General features: G+C 41.4%; 1 protein-coding gene across 1 annotated transcript in view; it reads right to left on the reverse strand.

Moving 5' to 3' along the window:
- STK26 (serine/threonine kinase 26) overlaps positions 1-2221 on the reverse strand; it is a 66207-nt gene extending 63986 nt beyond the window's left edge. Inside the window, exons 1-2 of the mRNA XM_081222230.1 lie at positions 1729-2221; positions 1476-1626 (exon numbers count right to left, since the gene is read on the reverse strand). Coding sequence (XP_081078356.1) covers positions 1476-1517 — 42 coding nt within the window. The 5' untranslated portion in view covers positions 1518-1626; positions 1729-2221. The remainder of the gene's footprint in view (positions 1-1475; positions 1627-1728) is intronic.
- Positions 2222-20215: the final 17994 nt, after the last annotated feature.

A 20215-nucleotide genomic window follows, 5' to 3' on the forward strand; every position in this document is an offset into this window, starting at 1 on the left:
AATGAATGGGGTGAGGGGCAGTGGCTAGGGGAAAGAGGGAGGGAAGGAGGGGGGTGGCGTGAGAAGAAGGAAGTTTGAGGCATTTTGTAAAGCTCGAATGGATCAACCTATAAAAAGGCCCTAATATTTCTCATTTCCCTTTTTCTTCCTTTCTTTTTTCTTAACTACACAGCGACTTCCTGGGACTCAACCCAGACTTGCCCTATATTTAGCTAAAAGGCCTGGTGCTTAGGAGACACAGGCGTCCTAGGTTAGATATATGTCCAACACAAACAGTCCTTTTGGGGGAAAGTATTTTAAAAATCCCTTTTTTTGTGTGACCATGCATCAAATGTGACCAACTGCTTTTTTTAAAAAATGAATTCCATTAATTAATTAGTAAACTGAGGCCCCAATCCATAGCACTTTGATTTCTACTAGAAACATAAGCTGTTTACTACTCTAAACATTTTTTCTGAACGCAGAAAAAGTTTGCTTTCACATTTTTAGAAGGTAATGAGGCTTAAGTGTTTCTAGTCTCTGACCTATTCATAAATAGGTTGTTTAGGCTGTCTGGCAAAGGAAAAAAAATATAATGTGAAGGCTTAAAAGTTAGTAAACTTGGATAACATTTAGTAGATAGCTTGAAATGCACCGATTTAAAAACATAACAGCATAAAAAGTGTGTGGCCGTAGCTTATTTCTTCTTCAATAAAATGAAAATATAATGGGAGAGCTGGGAAGATGTCGAGTAAAAAGTTGGGTCCCATGCAAGTAGTCCCTTGTTCAGGACAAAAAGCTTCCTTTAACCACATTGCAACAGACCTCCTGTGGGAAAGGCAGGGGGCGGGGCGGGGGAGTCATCACCTCCGCTACTCTAACCTAGGACCCTGCATTTCTCACGCCACCCTATGGGCTGGACCAGGTTGGGGGAGCGAGATACAACTTGGCCCTGAAGCAGCAGCACCAAAAGGGGAAAAGAAGTCACCTCGCTCTTTGCTCTACGCACACAGGAAGAGCCCAATTCAAAGCCGCCACCGCCACCCCGTTGCCTTGCTCCGCCCCAACTTGTGTCGTGTGTGTGTGTGTGTGTGTGTGTGTGTGTGTGAGGGGGGAGCACCACTTGCGTTTTACCCCACAAATTCCGAGACACCTCCATCTCTCCCAAGTTAAGTGCTCCCACCTCCAACCCCCAACCGCACCACGCTCAGCCGGCGCAGGTGTCTCGCTCCGGGCCATTTTGTGCACCCACCTCGTCCCCCAGCATCCCCACCTCGCCGCGCCCCCAGTCCCTCCGCGCCCGGCCGGCGCAGTGCACCACCTAGCTTACACGCCGGGAAACACTGAGAACGCTCTTCCCGGGTCACCTGGCCGGAGCGCCCGGCCCGGCTTCGGGGAAGCCCTGGGCCGCCTCTCGTCGCCCGTGCCCAGCGCGGAGCGCGCCCCCGGCTCCCGGGCAGTCACGTGGACGGCGGGGGAGGCCCGGGCGTCCTCACCTGCATCCCGGGCACTTGGACCGCCACCGGTGAGTGGGCCATGAAGGCGAAAGCTGCTCGGCGCGGCTTCGGCGGCAGTGGCGCCTTGGGCTCCGACTGGCTCCTCCTCCGGGGGTAGGTCGGCGGCCCTCCCAGGCTTTTCGACCGGGGCCTGGAAGGACACATACGAGTGGGGTTACGGGGCGGGTGGCGCGCGCGGCCCGGGGCCGGGAGGTGGGCGGTGCGCGGCGCGGCTCCCCGAGACTCAGTCTACCTTTCTGGCGCCCGCCCGCCGCTGTGGCAGCCGCCTCAGCTGCTGCTCCCCCTACTGAACGCTGGGCGCCGTGTGTGGCGGTGGCCGGGACCTGGGCTCGAGTGATGCCGCTCGTCTACTCCTCGCCGCTTTAGGAAGAGGAGGTGGAGGCGCCCCAGCCACCCGCCTGCTCGCCGGGCCGGGGAGGCGGCTGGGGGCGGTTCCACCGCTGGCCCTGCCCCCGCCCCGCAGCCGGGCGGTGTCAGGAGAGCTAAGGCTCCGCGCCGGGAAGGGGCTCGGCTGGGGTGGTTGGAGCCCGAGAGGAGGGAGGCTCTCCCGGCTCACGGAGAGGAGAACCCGCGGACAGGGGGGCCTGGAACACGGCTCGGCCTGGAGAGAGAAGGGAAGAGTTCGGGTGACCCTCGGGGTCCGAGGGCGTCCCGGACGCGGCCACGTTGCAGGCAGGCGTGCGAGGGCTCGGGCACACGCGGCCTCGCAGAGGTCTTGAGTTGAAACTTGGCGGGTGTTGGAAGTCCTTCTTGACTCCCCGATCTGGTCGAGGGCGGGGACGCAGAGAGCCGCCGAGTCGGCGGACCCCTGCTCTTTCCCCAGCTTCGGGCCGCGCCACTGGGCGGGTCCGTGCCCACTCTCCTCTTTCCGGATTCCCCGCCCCCAGACAGGCTTCAGGTGACTTAGAACTGAGGCTACCCCTACCTATCTCTTGGTCTGTCAGTTGGGGGGTTTTGGGGGGCGACCAGACTGGGGCTTCTCTTCATCACAAGTTCTACACATGTAAGAGAGAGGGAAGTTGGAAAACAGATGGTACATCAGCAGAAAAATTAATGAGGAAATAGAGGCATGGGAAATGAGATTGGGTCATTAGATGGGCGTATTATTGAACTCAGCATACACAGCAGTGGTTTTAGCAACTCCCTGCCTCCACCCCATTTGAAGTTTCACTCCAGCAGGGAGACAGGCTCTTTTGAGAATAACCTAACAATAACAAGCGCTATAATAATAATAGCAATTATGGTCATCTCATTATGAAGGAACCTTTGAGAACCCACAAGGGGTTGTAATATGTAATATCCAAGTGCCAGTTTAAAATGAGGATGGAGTTCCCTAACTTGCAGGTTGTTGTAGGTCTGTACCCAGCACAGTGTTGGGGCTCTGGCAGACAATAAATGTTTCTCTTGTTCCTCTTGAATCTGTCTCAAAAGATAGCAAATTATTGTTATCAGTATAGTTATTGTTAATGGGTGCCATTTGCTTTGTGCCAGGGACCGCTAAGTGCTATATATATGTTACCTTATTATATCTTTACAAGGGTCCCCTGAGGTCACATTGCTTTTCTTCCATTTTGCAGAAATGCAGAAAAAGGCTCAGTGAGGTTAAATCATTTGAGCCAAATACCACTTAATTAAGAAGTGGTAGGGCTGGGAATTCAAACCCAGGTCCTTCTAACTTTTAAGATCTGCTGTCTTAGCAACTGTCAAGTAGTATACAAAATAGTATTGTTAACTGTAAGTCACCATGCCATACATTACATCCCCAGAGCTTAATAATCTTCTAACTGGAAGTTTGAACCCTTTAACCACCTGCACCTACTTCCCCCATCACCCTCCCCTGGCAACCAGCAATCTGCTCTCTGTTTCTGTAAGTTTGGTATTTTTTTAGATTCCTCATATAAGTGAGATCATACAGTATTATTTGTCTTTCTCTGTCTGCCTTATTTCACTTAGCATAATGCCCTCAAGGTCCAAACATGTTGTCACAGATGGCAGGATTTCCTTTTTTATTGCCAAATAATATTCCATTTCACGTATATACACCACATTTTCTTTATCCATTCAGATGGTAAAGGATATCATCCTCAAGTCTAGGCCCTCGCCACTTCTAAACTGATGATAGGCCACAATCCAGTCTCTATCTCCCACAAGCCCAGTTCACACTTAATGCCAGCCTGACCAGAAACCTGCAGTGCCATCTAAACTTCAATGTCCATAGAAATTCCCTGGGATATTTTTAAAGTGCAGATTTTGACTTAGCAAGTTTGGAGTGGCCCAAGATTCTGCATTGCTCTCAATTTCCCAGGTGGTGCGGATAGTGCTGATTCTTAGACCACACTTTGAGTAGCAAGGGTCTGAATCAAGCTCCATCATTTAAGGCTCATCTCGAGTCCCACCCCCACTGACTCTTCCTCATGGATCGAAGCCATCCTTCAAACTCCTCCTGTTGCATGTTGGTGGAAGCAGCACTCACATTGTAGTTCTTTCTTCTTATTTCACGCATTTCATTTGCTTCTCTTACGTAAGAATTATTAAGATAGAATGTCAGCTTTCTGAGGGCAAGATTTTTGTCGGTTTTGTTCATTGCTGTATCCTCAGAGCCTAGAACAGTGTGTGGCACATAGGAGGCCCTCAATAGATATTTGTTGAATGAATGGGTGGATGGATTTCCTTTGAACTCTTCACTGAGGTTGGCATAGTGCTAGTTGGTATAGTGTTTTATTGATGGCCTGGTTTAACTCCTAGGCACTGCTCTTCCTGAATCTTTAAATTGTTCACTTTACTATATGTTACATCTCTCTTTCTTTTGTCTCCTAAATTCTTTTCCATTACTTTAATTTCACAACTACCTAAGAGTAGCTTGTGTAATTTTAATAAATAAGGTAAGCATATCTAAGAAGTGACTTTTCCTGACATGATTCTGGGCCAGAGTTATGTAAGCCTATGGAAGACTGAATGCTAAATTTTGAGACCTGAACTATTGAGAAATTTCCTTAAAAACACTGCTTTTGAGATCTTAGTGAACTTTCTGACCTTTCTTTAGGTTTCCTGCTATTAAATAAACTGTTGTTGTTATTATTGATAGAGATCACTTGAGTTTTTATATGGAGTTCCTTGTAGTTTGCTGATGCTTTTTCACGTGTCTATTTCTTAATTTAAACAAAATGACAAGAAATTCAAGTATGCTTTTTTTATTCCCCCCAAAAACGGCACTTGAATATTTTTACTCCAAAATGTCAGCCTAGAGTCTAATAATATATTACAATGTGTTCCCACAGCTTGAGGGGAGACAACACATCTTATGTTCTGAGTAGCCCCATAGAGTGTGACATGGTGTATCAGATCGGATTTGGTACCTGCTTGATTGATGTGACCTGAGTGGGTATGAATACTTAATAACCATATAAATAAAGCAAGATTATATACAGATTAAGCAAAGTCAGTGAATTCCAAGTTAGACTGTGCCCTTGAACCCAATAAAAGTTACTAATTTAAATTTACAATCTGTGGCTTCAGTTTCCTGACATTAGTCATACCCTCAATATTAAATATTTAACTTTTCCCATGTTTATAAATATTTACTGAATGGACTGGGTTCATAGCTAAAGTGTAGGTAGACAGAAATGGCCAAACTTTCATGTAGGCAATAGTGAGGTAATGCATTAGGGCCATGGTTCTCAACCAGGAGCAAATTTGCTTCCTGGAGACATTGTTGGTTGTCACGAATGGGGGGAAAGGGTGCTACTGGTAGTGGGTAGGGGCCAGAGATGCTGCTAACCATACTCCAATGCACAGGGCTGCCCTCACAACAAAGGATTAGCCCGCCCCAAATGTCCATGGTGCCAAGGTTTGAAACACCATGCTCTATACTGTTTACATTAGGGTTTACTAACCAGGTGACAGACTCTTTTTTTTAAGTTTTTTTTTGATGTGGACCATTTTTTTAACGTCTTTATTGGAGTATAACTGCTTTACAGTGGTGTGTTAGTTTCTGCTTTATAACAAAGTGAATCAGCCATACATATACATATATCCCCGTATCTCCTCCCTCTTGCGTCTCCCTCCCACCCTCCCTATCCCACCCCTCTAGGTGGACACAAAGCACCAAGCTGATCTCCCACATATCTCTTGGCCAAAAAAACAAAACATAAAACAGAACCAATGGATGTGGACCATTTTTAAAGTCTTTACTGAATTTGTTACAATATTGCTTCTGTTTTATGTTTTGGTTTTTTGGCCATGAGGCATGTGGGATCTTAGCTCCCTAACCAGGGATCGAACCTGGACCCCCTTCATTGGAAGGCGAAATCTTAACCACTGGACAGCCAGGGAAGTCCCATAACCAGGTAACAGACTTAAGAATCCTTATTCCCTGAAGATTTTAGTTCAATGTGGTGGCTGGGGCTAAAACAAAGAAACAAACAATCCCACAAGATATCGGGCCACATCAAGGGGGTACCGGAAACAAAGCAGTATTTTTATGCCACCTTTGTATAGACCATAGATTATCTTCCCCCAAAGAGTGAATTCTACTAATGAAAAATGCTATTGAACAGAAAATAACCTTAAGAAAAATTTAATGATTTGTGTTAAAAAATTTAATCATAAAGCATGTTCTAATGTACCAGGCATTACCTAGGAGCCTTCAAATATGTTACCTCATCGAGATAAATTTGACCTCTTACTCCACTTTATAAAATTTAAAGGTAGGGTTTCACATTTTGGACTGTCACATTTTGAGACTCATGACTACATTAAAATGTATGAAGTGCATATATGTCTGAAGTGTAAGAGAAGTTGATATAATTATCTGAATTTCTCTCAATTATCTGAATATGTGAAACTAAAGGAAATTCTCTGGGTAATTCTAGAACCTCACCATCCAGTGATAGGAATATTTTGATTTAAGCCACTAGACTCTATTGATATTTGGAAATATAACATTCAAGGGTTCTTTTCTTTTCGTTTTCTTTTTTTTACAAAAGCATATGTGATACCGTAACTGTCCTCTTTACTTTACTCTCTGTGGGTATCAAATTGGAAAGCACGAAATAATAGTTCTTGCAGATGTTGTAACCTCGCTATTGTTTCAGCAAAGCATCCCAAAGAAAAACATATTGAATCAATTCTTGGTCAAGGAGCATTAAACCTGTGCAATTGCTTAATTCTCCTGAATCACCTTGCACCTTTGGGGGGCTCACACAGTACTCTGCCATAGTATTATTTATAACAAAAACCTAGTATTTAAGACTCAGCACAGCTGAATTTTCTTGCTAGCTTTACTTCCTGACGCTACTGAGGGGAGTAGAGCAATGGAGGAGGTGGGTGGAAGCAGATGCTGCTTAAGCGGTTTCCTGCTTAGAACATTTCTTTACATATACGCTTACTCACTTTGCAATATTTGCATTTAAGTATGAAAAGAATTGAGCTCATTACTTCTTGCCTTCACCAATTGGTTACAGAACTGAGAGGTAGATGTGGCCCGAGCAATTTCATTCACATGGAGAGGTAGGAGTCGAAAGATAGCACGATAAGAAATAACTTCCTGGTTCTAGTTTTGCTGCCTGCCTTAATTCTCACACAGTTGCACTGTTGGTCTTTAGATGGCTTAGACCCAAGGTGAAGGCCCTCAGAAGCCTGCCGGCACTCACTCACAGTCTCCTCAATGATGACAGACCACTGCTTGCTGTACCATTCATCCTATAATTGAGTTTTGTGTTACCATAGGGGTGCATGAGGAGACTGGGGAGTTTCTTAGGAGAGATTCTTTGGGAGACTAGGCTTCTTGTAATGAAGTCAAGTAACTTCTTTGTATTCTCCAGAGTGTAGTTTTTAGTCACAGGAGAACCATTCGTGGGTTACCATGAAATGATGCTAGACAACCGATTTGGGTGATACTTTTCCCCTCACAATTAACTGTTTTACATGCATTGAATTGACCACTTGTTCTTTAATTTGTAGGTTTCTCAAGAAACAGTTCTAGTCAAAGGTGGCAGTTAAAAACAGGAAAAACAAACTGGCAGTTGAGACCGAATAGGAAGTGACTATGCCATCAGCTCACACTGAGGAAAAGGAAGTTGTTGCCAGTACCTCTAAGAAAGGCAGTTGTGTAAAATTACCCTTCAACTTGCTTGCTGAGGTTCTGTCACCCTGTGGTAAAAGTCCCCATAGTTTTGTTACGTCTGTACTCAAGAGAACATGAACAGAACTGCAGAATAGCAGGCAGCCCTTGCAGGACTGTTATCAGGGACTACCAGAAGTTTCTGGGGCAGAAACTCAACATTGTAGACAAGCAGAGCTCCCTCTCTACTCATTTTTTTTTTCTGGGCCAAATAGATATTTTAAGATTAGTTAAAATTCAGTATGTTCCCCCGTGAGGCCCACTAGAAGGGTCCAACTATAGACTGCAACAGGGGATTTTTGCTGAGAAATCGAAGGCAGAACGTTTTTTTTATACTTTTACTTGGGCCCCAGAGCCAGGCTAGGCCACACCACCTTTCCCTTTTTCCTTTCGTTTCTCTTCCCTTCTTTGCTTTTTCACATATTTCTCGAGCACAGTGCCAGGAACTGTGCTTAAGTGCTGGGAATACAAAGAAATGCAAGGGGTTTACTTTCTTGCAAGAAATACAATAAAAAAAACAAGGATCACTCAGTAACCTTTAAAAATTGTATAAAATTTTAAAAAAATCAAAAAACAAGGAGCACTCAAAGTGATACATTATGATAATAGCAATACAATTTTAAAAAATGTTACAGCAACTGGCACCAGAGAGCAATTCGTTTTACCTTTGTAAACCCTGGAAGGCTTCACAAAGAAGGTGATATTTAAGCTACACCTTGAAAAATGGGTAGAGAATCGGGAAAAGGGAGTGGAGAAGAAAGGGGATTCCAGATAGAAGGAACAGCATGAGCAAATACCTAAGCGAGGCATGTGTATTCCCATCACCTGATGACCTGGTTAAAATACAGATCCTGTGCTCCATTTGGACAGATTCTGATTTTGAAGGTTTCAGATGAAGAAAGGGCATTTGTATTTTATTAAAAAAAAATACTCCCCAGGTGATTATGATGTGTCCTCTTGGTTATAAACCACTAACTTAGAGGAATGACAAGCTTTCTTTGAGGACAAGCTGGTAGTTTGGTCTAAAAGGCAGAGGCCTGTTACATGAGGCATCCCAGCAATGAAGTTGGAAGGAGGAATGGGGGACAGACTGTGAGGCTTGCCTGCCATGCTAAAGACTTTGGACTTGATCCCATAGGCTCCCAGGAGTACTGAGTGGTTTTAAGGAAGAGAGGAATTTGCTCCAGATTTGTAATTTTTTAAAAAACTCTCTATTTAGTACATAAAAGATAGATTGGATATGGGAGAGACTGGAAGCAGAGGGACCTATTAAGATGCTATTAGGAGGCCATTGTAAAAGTACAAGAAAAGAAGTGAACTCGATTAATGGCCGTAGAATAAAATACCTAGGAGTAAACCTACCTAAGGAGACAAAAGACCTGTATGCAGAAAACTATAAGACACTGAAAGAAATTAAAGATGATACAAACAGATGGAGAGATATACCATGTTCTTGGATTGGAAGAATCAACATTGTGAAAATGACTCTACTACCCAAAGCAATCTACAGATTCAATGCAATCCCTATCAAACTACAAAGGGCATTTTTCACAGAACTAGAACAAAAAATTTCACAATTTGTATGGAAACACAAAAGACCCCGAATAGCCAAAGCAATCTTGAGAAAGAAAAACAGAGCTGGAGGAATCAGGCTCCCGGACTTCATACTATACTACAAAGCTACAGTAATCAAGACAGTGTGGTACTGGCACAAAAACAGAAATATAGATCAATGGAACAGGATAGAAAGCCCAGAGATAAACCCATGCACCTATGGTCAACTAATCTATGACAGAGGAGGCAAGGGTATACAATGGAGAAAAGACAGCTTCTTCAATAAGTGGTGCTGGGAAAACTGGACAGCTACATGTAAAAGAATGAAATTGGAACACTTCCTAACACCATACACAAAAATAAACTCAAAATGGATTAAAGACCTAAATGTAAGGCCAGACACTATCAAACTCTTAGAGGAAAACATAGGCAGAACACTCTATGACATAAATCACAGCAAGATCCTTTTTGACCCACCTGCTAGAGAAATGGAAATAAAAACAAAAATAAACAAATGGGACCTAATGAAACTTAAAAGCTTTTGCACAGCAAAGGAAACCATAAGCAAGATGAAAAGACAACCCTCAGAATGGGAGAAAATATTTGCAAACGAAGGAACTGACAAAGGATTAATCTCCAAAATATACAAGCAGCTCCTACAGCTCAATATCAAAAAAAACACAAAGAACCCAATCCAAAAATGGGCAGAAGACCTAAATAGACATTTCTTCAAAGAAGATATACGGATTGCCAACAAACATGTGAAAGGATGCTCAACATCACTAATCATTAGAGAAATGCCAATCAAAGCTACAATGAGGTATCACCTCACACCGGTCAGAATGGCCATCATCAAAAAATCTACAAACAATAAATGCTGGAGAGGGTGTGGAGAAAAGGGAACCCTCTTGCACTGTTGGTGGGAATGTAAATTGATACAGCCACTAAGGAGAACAGTATGGAGGTTCCCTAAAAAACTACAAATAGAACTACCATACGACCCAGCAATCCCACTACTGGGCATATACCCTGAGAAAACCATAATTCAAAAAGAGCCATGTACCAGAATGTTCATTGAAGCTCTATTTACAATAGCCAGGACATGGAAGCAACCTAAGTGTCCATCAACAGATGAACGGATAAAGAAGATGAGGCACATATATACAATGGAATATTACTCAGCCATAAAAAGAACCGAAATTGAGTTACTTGCAGTGAAGTGGATGGACCTAGAGTCTGTCATGCAGAGTGAAGTAAGTCAGAAAGAGAAAAACAAATACCATATGTTAACACATGTATATGGAGTCTGAAAACAAACAAACAAAAAAGGTTCTGATGAACCTGGGGCAGGACAGGAATAAACATGCAGACGTAGCGAATGGACTTGAGGACACGGGGAGGGGGACAGGTTAGCTGGGATGAAGTGAGAGAGTAGCACTGACATATATACACTACCAAATGTAAAACAGAGAGCTAGTGGGAAGCAGCCGCATAGCACAGGGAGATCAGCTCGGTGCTTTGTGTCCACTTAGAGGGGGGGATAGGGAGGGTGGGAGGGAGGGAGACGCAAGAGGGAGGGGATATGGGGATATATGTATACGTATAGCTGATTCACTCTGTTATACAGCAGAAACTAACACACCATCGTAAAGCAATTATACTCCAATAAAGATGTTAAAAAATTGTATGAAAGTAATTCCAACTAAGGACAAAGTTGTTAATAAAAGAGTCATCTTTTGTAATTTAAGCAATTAACTCTGAAATTCAAAAATAAAAATAAGAATTATGGGGAGAAAAAGAGAAGCACATGTGATCAACAATAGTTTTTTTATCATATTCTGTATTATATTATTATGATGTACAAATCAATAACTTAATTAAACATTGATACAATTAAATTTTTAAAATTAATTAATTAATTAATTAATTAATGGCTGTGAGAATGAAGAGGAGGGGATAGATTCCAGAAGTAATTTGGAGGTGAAATCAACAACATTCAGTTGATTGGATGTGGACAGGACCAGAGGGAGAGGTTTAAAATGCCAGAGACATCTAGCTTAGAGAAATGGGTAAATGTTGATGCCTGGAACTGAGCCAGGGCATACAGAAGGAGGACCAGGTTTTGGGGAAAGATAAGGAGTTTAGTTTGGATACACTGAGTTTGAGGTGCCTGTATGACATCTAAGTGGAGATGTCTAGAAGGCAGTTGAAAATAACAAGAGGTCAGATTGCAAATACACATCTGAGAATTGCAAAGAGAAATGCTTTGTAACCTCATGGCAAGGTGTCAATAGAGGGCATAAAAAATAGAAATCAAGTTGGACCCATTCACCTCCTATTTAGAAAATCACTTCTTGAATAATTTTTCTATGTTTTGGTCCAGTCAAATGCTGCCTGTGCCTACTGACATCATATCTATCTCAAAAAGTATACTATTTTCTTCAGAGTAATGATTGTTAATCTCATGTCTATAAGATGGTATTACCAAATATTTCTGCTGTGTCCCTGCATACGTAGATTGCCTTTTGAATGCATGATAATGACAGTAAAGAAAGGAATGGAGCAAAGGACAGAAATGATGTGAAGAGATCTGAATGCTATGTTGCCAGGTTTTCTGGGATGGTGTTCTTGCTTGCAACTGTAAAACAGATTATTGTGCGCCAGAACAGTTTGTATTATATTTCCCCTCCTACACTCAAAAGAAAATGAGGTGGGAGATGACATGCATGCCTGGTTTCATGAGGCCAAGTCAGTGTCTTCTACAACAGAAAGAAAAACAGGAACAATTTATTGCAATCTAAAGCACAGATTACTAGCAAAGTCATGATGTTTGCCTGCTGTGAAAGTGCACAGCAACCTTAGTTAATACTTCTTCAATTTTTCAGAATCATTCATGCCATTCTGGTTCTTCCATTCTTTCTGTGCTATTGACCTTTTATGAAACTTCACACATCCCTATAATTTACCATATGTGAAGGTAGGCATTCAAGTGGCTAAATGCCAACTTGAAATTAACAGATAAATCATGCTTTTCATATAAAGTGTGAAAATAGTGGTAGACATTTACAATCTGAGATCATGAAAACAGATACAAATAGAGTATATTTTAAATGTTTTGTACAGTGCATTTTATTATGTGTTTGGGTTTTTCTCAGGTGTTACAAGAAACTGAAATAGGGCTTCCCTGGTGGCGCAGTGGTTGGGAGTCCGCCTGCCGATGCAGGGGATGCGGGTTCGTGCCCCGGTCCGGGAGGATCCCACATGCCGCGGAGCGGCTGGGCCCGTGGGCCATGGCTGCTGGGCCTGTGCGTCCGCAGCCTGTGCTCTGCAGCGGGAGAGGCCACAACAATGAGAGGCCCGCGTACCGCAAAAAAAAAAAAAAAAAAAAAAAAAAAGAAACAAATATACCAGCTCTTAAATTTTAAAGTAACTTTTGCATCTGACAGTATACAGATTCCTGCTATGCAAATATAGAGAAATGAGTGCTTACTATGTTGTGAAGGATGGATTTAGTTCATGAAACATATACTAAAAAGAGATTATTTTCTTCTTTTTTTGCCAGACTCTCAAAGCATAAAAAGGTTATTGCTGTATGGAAAGGTCACTTGTATGAACAATGACAAAAGAAACTGTGTCTGGATTGTAAAATGCTGGGTTGTTGAATATGTTTCCTACTAGAAAAAAAAAAAGTAAGGTAATCAATGTGAGAATGCATAACCATACACTTCAATATCACTCTTCTACTTTGGTTCTGCACATAGTAAATTAGGTATAAAGTAGTTCTTTCATTGTCCTTTTTAAAGCAAGAAGCTCAAGCCAAAGTCATATTAATGTAAATTGAGGAATCAAAGCTATTATTTATATAGTGCTTACTATTATTTATATAGTGTCAGGCATGGTTGCAAATTATATATACACCCACGTACTCCTCAGCATGAATCCATGAGCTGGGTACTACTATCATAATGTCATTCCCATTTTACAGTTGATGAAACTAAGGCACAGAGAGATTAAGTAACTCATCCAAGGTGGGCTGGCAGATAAAGTACAGGATGCCCAGTTAAATTTTAATTTTAATAAGAGATGAATAATTCTACATGAGACATGTACTTAAAAAGTATCATTTTCTGAAATTCAAATTCAACTGGCTGTCCTGCTTTTTTATTTGCTAAATTTGACAACCCTACAAGCCAAGGTCATACAGTTATTAAGGAGTGGAACCAGAATTTGAACCCAGGGGGTGTGACATCAGAATTCATGCTCTTGACCACTATGCTTTTACTGGTTATAAGGAATGCAGGGTAGAGTGCTTTATTATCTATATGAGGAATATTGAAAAATATCATGACTCATGAATACCTCACGGGCAGGATCATAGATTTATAAGTTTGAATTTATTTCAATTTACTCTAATTGTTACTATTATTTGGGCACAGTATTTATAGTGAGAATTTTTGTTCTAAAACTAATAAGACCTATAACATTTTTGAACTAATTTTTTCTTCAGTGCTCTCCAAGGAGAGAGACTAAAGAAAAAGTGTGATTCAGTGTGATGTGTGGAATTAACTGATCAGTACTGTTATTCAAAACACCTTACTCTTCCTTCAGAAAGCAGCTTCGTGTTGTTTATAAAGAGTAAGAGCTTTTTAAAAGAAAAATATGTGATGTATTTACTCACACCATTTTCTTCTCTCTTCCTCTGATATTTTTACTCTAGAACAGATAAAGGGGCATCGACTTTTTGCAAGGTAATGCAATTTAATGGAAAAAACCTGGGCTTTGGAGCCAGACAGACCTTACTGGCTGTGCGAACATGATGTCTGAGCCTCATTTTCCTCATCTAGGAAACGGGGATTATTAATGCCTCTTTCAAGTGGTGATGATGAGGCTTAAATGAGATAATGAACATACACCGCTGTAATGTGGTATCTGATACAGAATTGACACTTTACAAATAGTGGTAGTTCCTTTCCTCTGTACCTTTGCCTCTTCCCCTGAGCCTCCACTACTGTCAGCAACCCTCATGAATCTTTGAAAATCTTCTGCTTATTTATGAGAGCATTTTGACTTGCCCAGAGGTTACATAGTAATCAGGGGTAGAGTCAGTTGGAATCCAGAGTGTGTAAAATGTTTTCTTCTTTTTGTGATTTGTTTGAACCCCTAAAATGTTTAGGTTAGAACGGAAGAGTACAGTGTGATTTATGCTCTTAAGAGATTCGTTGTGAGGATTTTGGAGGTGCTTTTTTCCCCCCTACGTTGAGAATGTTCTTAGAGTTTAAGGGTGGGGTTTATATACTTAAGTTTCATGGGGAAAGTCACCATGGACATCTCTGAGGGACATAGGCACAAAAAGAAATGGCAAGAGCAGGGAAATTATGTCATTAAAGCATTTTCCTGTGTATACATGTATACACACGCATGTGTGTTGAAGCACGAGGTGGTGATGTGTGATGAGGGAAAATACAAAAGTTACTATAATAAAATCAGATGCAGTTATGGTCAAATACAAAGTCATTATAATATTGAAAAAAATCAATTCGGGAAGGTGCTATATAGTGCGCTAAGTAAGAACATGGACTGTGGAGCCAGACTACTGAGGTTCAAATCCCAGTCTTGTTTACATACTAGCTCTGTGATCTTCAGCAAGGTGTTTAGTTTTCTGTACCTCAGTCTCCTCATCTGTCAAATGTGGGTAATAAAAATACCTATCTAATCGAGTTTACTTAAGACCTTAAATATGTGCTATTTTTCCTTTAAACTTTTATTGAAGTATGCCATACATACAGAAAGTTGCACAGATCATGTGCTGAACAGCTCAATGAAATTCCACAAAATTAACACACTCATATATCTGTCACCCAGATCAAGAAACAGAACACTACCCACACCCCAGAAGTCTTCTTGATGCCCTCATCCAGTCAATACCTCCTCCAGCCCAAATGTATCCACCTCCTTGTCTTCAAACCTTGTGGATTCATATTTTCTACCTTTGAACTTTAAATGAGGATCAATGTGATGTGCTTAGAACAGTGCCTGGCACATAGTAAACAAAATATAAGCTTTCCAAAGTGATTTTAACCATAACAAGAAAGAAGGTATGTTTTGGGGGTAGAATTCTTAATAGGAATAACGAAATCGAAAGCAAACTTGTGAGCTAAAGGAAATGACAAAGTTAAATATAACAAGCTTCTTTAAAAAATATTAGAGTTCTGGAAAATATTTTGTTTCTATAAATTATATCTATTGTGTATTCCATGGTAAGAAAAATACATTCCATTTGAGACATCAGAGAAAACATATGCCCAAACATTTTAACACAAACCAGAATAAGATTTTTATTCAAATTGTTAAAAGATTAATAAATGAAAAATGAGTTTGGCAGAAGCCTTTTCGGGCCTCAGTGTCCTCATTGTAAAATGAAGACAATTAGTCCATCTCTAAGGTTCTTTCCAGCACTGACATTTAATGATTATATTTTAAAAATTTCTTAAAAAGCAAAATCTGGAAATCTCTGAGCCATTGTTTTATAGACAAATAATAAATCTAGAGTCACAGTCAAACATCACCTTTCAGAAGAAAGGCAGCAGGGTTTCTGTGAGAGAAAATCATGTCTGATTAATCTATTGGCACTCAAGAGAGTAAATAACATATGGACAAGGAGAAACCAGGGGATAGGATCTACACAGACTTTTAAAAAATCTTTTGACAGGCCTCCATACTGTTGACATTTTTGTTGTTGTTAAATGAGTCCCTGTGGGACTTGGGGAAACATTTTGCCATGGAAGGTGGGCTAACTTACAGAATGAAATGGAGGATAGGAAAAAGTGGGTGCTTCTCTGGATGGAGAAGTGTCAGCATTAAGATTCCCATGGTCCCAGGCTTATTTAAATGTTATAAGTCGTGTAAAATAAGGTGTACACAGTGGTATTTCTGTGTTTGTAGCTGGCACTAAGCTCTTCTCAGTAGTGAAGTGGTAAGCCAACATAGGATAAATTGCAGGAAAATCTCTCAAAATTGGGGGAGTAAGAAAAAGAAACATTACTTCAGCAAGGTAAAGCATTTATGGAAAAAAAATTCCTAACTGTACAATATGAATAATAAGATCTGTTGTTACTTATGGCTCTGGAAAGAGACCCAGGAGTTGTAGATATTTCTAGAACAATTTCAGCTGACTGTGCCATTTTGGCTGGAAAGGTCAACAAAATGCTGTGCGTCAATAGAAAACAGACTAGAACCAGAATAACACATTATCCTATTTTTGAAAAAAAAATTAAACCTTCTACAGCCACATCTGGAACAGAATATTTAATTCTGGGGGTTTTAATTTAAGAAAGGCAAAATGTACCTCAAGGTGGTAGCAAGCAAGGGCAGCAAGAATGAAGGAGTGAGAAGGAGCTGTACTGAGACAGACTCAGTGTTAGGATTCTTTAACCCAAAAGGAGGAAGATAGAGGCAACGGCCAAAGTTCACTAATAGTGCTTATTTAGTATTCACTCTGTGCCTGGCACAGGTCTTAGCACTTGATGTTTACTGAATCATTCAATACCTATTAACCTTATAACGTAGGTCCCACTATTATTCTCATTATAAAAGCATCATAAAGGATATGTACAGAGTAAATAGTGATCAAAGCTACTCACTGGCTAGAGCTCAGCACAGACCTTAAACCTCAAAAGAGTCAAATCCAAGACAAGCAAAAGGAAGTGAGACTTTACACAGTGGGCAGTAAAACCTAGGGAAGTCACCACCTAAAGCAACAGTACAAGTTGAGCTGAAAAGAGATTCCAAGAAGGATTTAGACTATATTTATAGAAGATAAAACCAAAATAGCTTATGAAGAGAATCTTGTGAAATGTCCTTAACCTTTGAGGTTGTCATAAATGAGGACAACCACACCCTCTCTCCTACTGCCAACGTGTGTCTGAATCCCCCTGTACAAATTCTGGGCTGGATGGGCCAGAAATTTGGCCAAGTGTGGCTTTTCCTTTTAATTATGACGTAAGTAGGGGAATGGTACATGAATTCCCTGTGGGTATTTCAAGATGGTTGTAATTTATACTATACTTGAATGTTTTCATTGATAACTTAAACTACACATAATCCTATTTTCAGCAAAGCTTTGCCCTGCAGAAATGGATCTTTTTCAAAAAATTACGTGCAGAAGAATGAATTGCCACACAGAGAGCAGGTAGAGGGTTTTTGCTTTAATATCCACCCTCTAGTCAGTGTTTATTTTGGGTTATTTCATGCCCATATATCTTAAAGATATTACATTTCAGAGAAAATACATTGCATACAAGGAAAAACAAAAAAAATAGCTTAAAAGAATAACCCTGTGTAAAGTCCCTCCCATGAAAATAGTACATAGTACCTTCTCTGTCACATCAGTCCTCATGAAACTCAAGCACAGACTCATCCAGTGTTGCTGAGGGCTTCTTCAGTCTTGTTGGTATAACACTGCTAGATTCCACAGAATACACCAACGTTCTCCCTTGGCTTGGTGACCTCTACCTTTTTGAAACACTGTGTGTGTGCCGGGCATACCATGAAAAAGAAACAGAGAAGAAAGTCTAGGAGTGAATGTGTAGTTCACAGAGAACTAACCTTATTTGTGGGAAGGAAGTATGAAAAGAAAAATGAAAAAAAATTGGAAAGCTGAGAAACAGAGGAAGGTGAAAGGGACAAATGAAAAGATAGCATTGTTCTGAAGTATATTATACAATTAAAAATTGTTTGGGGAGTTCCCTGGTGGCCTAGTGGTTAGGATTCCAGGCTTTCACTGTTGTCGCCCAGGTTCAACCCCTGGTCGGGGAACTGAGATCCTGCAAGCCATGCAGTGTGGCCAACAACAGAAATAATAAAAATTAAAAATTTCTTTTAAAAATTGTTTAAAAGAGAGATAGGACTAAATGTGGATCTAAATGGTAACATGGATAATTGGGCCATAAGCAAAACGGCGAAGCTGACCAACCCCTTGAGCTATTCTACTTCTCATAGCAGAGGCTCTGTGCTCTCCTCACTCCCCTCACCCTGACCCTGTGTGCTCTGGCTGCCCAAAGCTCATTTCGACAGCTAGCAGTTAAGCCAGTACTTCCCCAGGCAGTGCCCTGGTGCTAGGCCATTCTCACCTCTCTTGGTCAAAATGAATCTGTGTTCTGCCCATTTTGTTACCCTGGCTTGAGAGCATTTTCAGCTTCACAGAGAATACTTATTAAATGCAGCTCTCTCTTTACTTCTAGTTGCAAGCAGAGATATTTTGGGAGCAGAGGCCTCCGGACACCCTCAAATATCTGGTAGAAAGCCAACAGTTTTTGTCTAAATCAGGTAACCACAGTGACCTTACGTTTCCTCATCTGTAGAATGGAGCTAATAATACCCTTCCTTTCTATTACAATTGACAACACTCTGACACACATTTACCTGTTTGGTCCTCAAAGCCACCCTGTGAGGTAAGGATTATTTCTCCGTCTTACAGACAAGGGAACTGAAGCTCAGTGAGGTTAAGTAACTTGTCCTGGGATAATATGTGAAAGGGCTAGTGCGGGAGGAGAGAAGTCAGCTAGCCAAGACAGTGAGTTGATATGCGATGATAAAGCTGGTGATGCCTGGTGCAGGAGCCACGTAGCTGTGCGGAGGCAGTATGGAATCAAGGGTGTATGTATGGACTTTGGAGTCACAGACACCTAGGTATGAATCCTGGCCCTGCCTCATTTTACCTGGCATCCCTTGGGCAGGTCACCTTCTCTGAGTCTACATTTCCTCATTTGGAAGATGCAGATAATAATGCTTCCCTTATGGACCTGTTGTGAGGACTAGGTGAAACGCTGAGTGTAATGTACTTAGTACAGTGCAAGGCACATGAGAAACATGCAAAACATCTGGAAGCTTCTGGAATCATTAGTGGTAGTAATACTTGGTGCATGTGCTAGCCCAGAACATGAAGTCCACTGGCCCAAAGGTAGAGTTAGCCACTAGTAAGCAGGCCGTCAGCAAACAGAACCAAACATGGTTGGCACAAGGAAAGAAAAAGGAGACTGGTCAAGGCTACCTAGGACTAGGTTGCAGTTTCCTTGGAACAGTGGTTCCCAAACTTGAACCTGTACTGGTATTACAGGGCTCATTAAATGACAGATGGCTAGGCCTTACTCCCAGAGTGTCTGATTCAGAAGTTGAGGATGGGGCCTGAGAATCTGCATTTCTAATGAGTTCCCTGATCTTGGGGGCCCACTTTGAGAATCACTGTCACAGAATAAAGGATCCTGTCCAGTTCTAGGCATCAGAGTCTCCTTGCTTTTGTCTCCTCTTTCTGTCTTAATAAAAATTCACCTGAAAAATGCCAACCTGGTTCTGGTAGAACAAAGGGAATTGCCCATAACTGGTCCAGGAGAGCTTAGGCGATTAGAGGACTGCTGGAAACCAGGGATGGTAGTGGTAATGACTGCCCCAGTTAGAGGATGGGGAGAAGTCTTACAGCAGAATAAAGGTCAAAACTCAGAAGAGAAAGAATCAGAGACAGCTGTGATTACTGAGCCCTTCCCAGCTTGGATTTCCTTCACAAGCTTTTTCTTGCCTAAGCTTTTTATCCCTTTTGTAACTACAACTGTATTGGGGGTAATGGGAGAAAGATTCACTGTATTTTCTTTATGCACTTTTCCTACTTCCTTGTTTTATTCTTTGTCAACCACAAGGCTAATGTGAACTTGGAGAGCCTAGAGCAGCATGCACAGATTATGGCAGCCAGAGCAAAAAGTTTAACAAAATTAGACATGTCTCTTGAAGTAAAATACGTGCTATGTGCTCTGTATCATGTTACAGCAAATTTGAAAACCAGGGGCTGTGTTCCAAGTCACTGCCTGGCAGCTGTCAGTAACAAAGCCTCTGCTACCTGTTAACGACAGTTAATGAAGCAGTCTGTATTTATAAATTAGAGGATTTGTCTTTGAAAATAGTAACCTAATAGAATGAGAAAGATAGATAGCCTTGGATTTAGACTTCTGGATTAGAAATCTGTCCCGTGTATTTCAAGGAGGTGAAAGAACTTGTG

The sequence above is a fragment of the Mesoplodon bidens genome, assembly GCF_964165515.1.
Source record: "Mesoplodon bidens genome assembly, chromosome: X".
NCBI lineage: Eukaryota > Metazoa > Chordata > Mammalia > Artiodactyla > Ziphiidae > Mesoplodon > Mesoplodon bidens.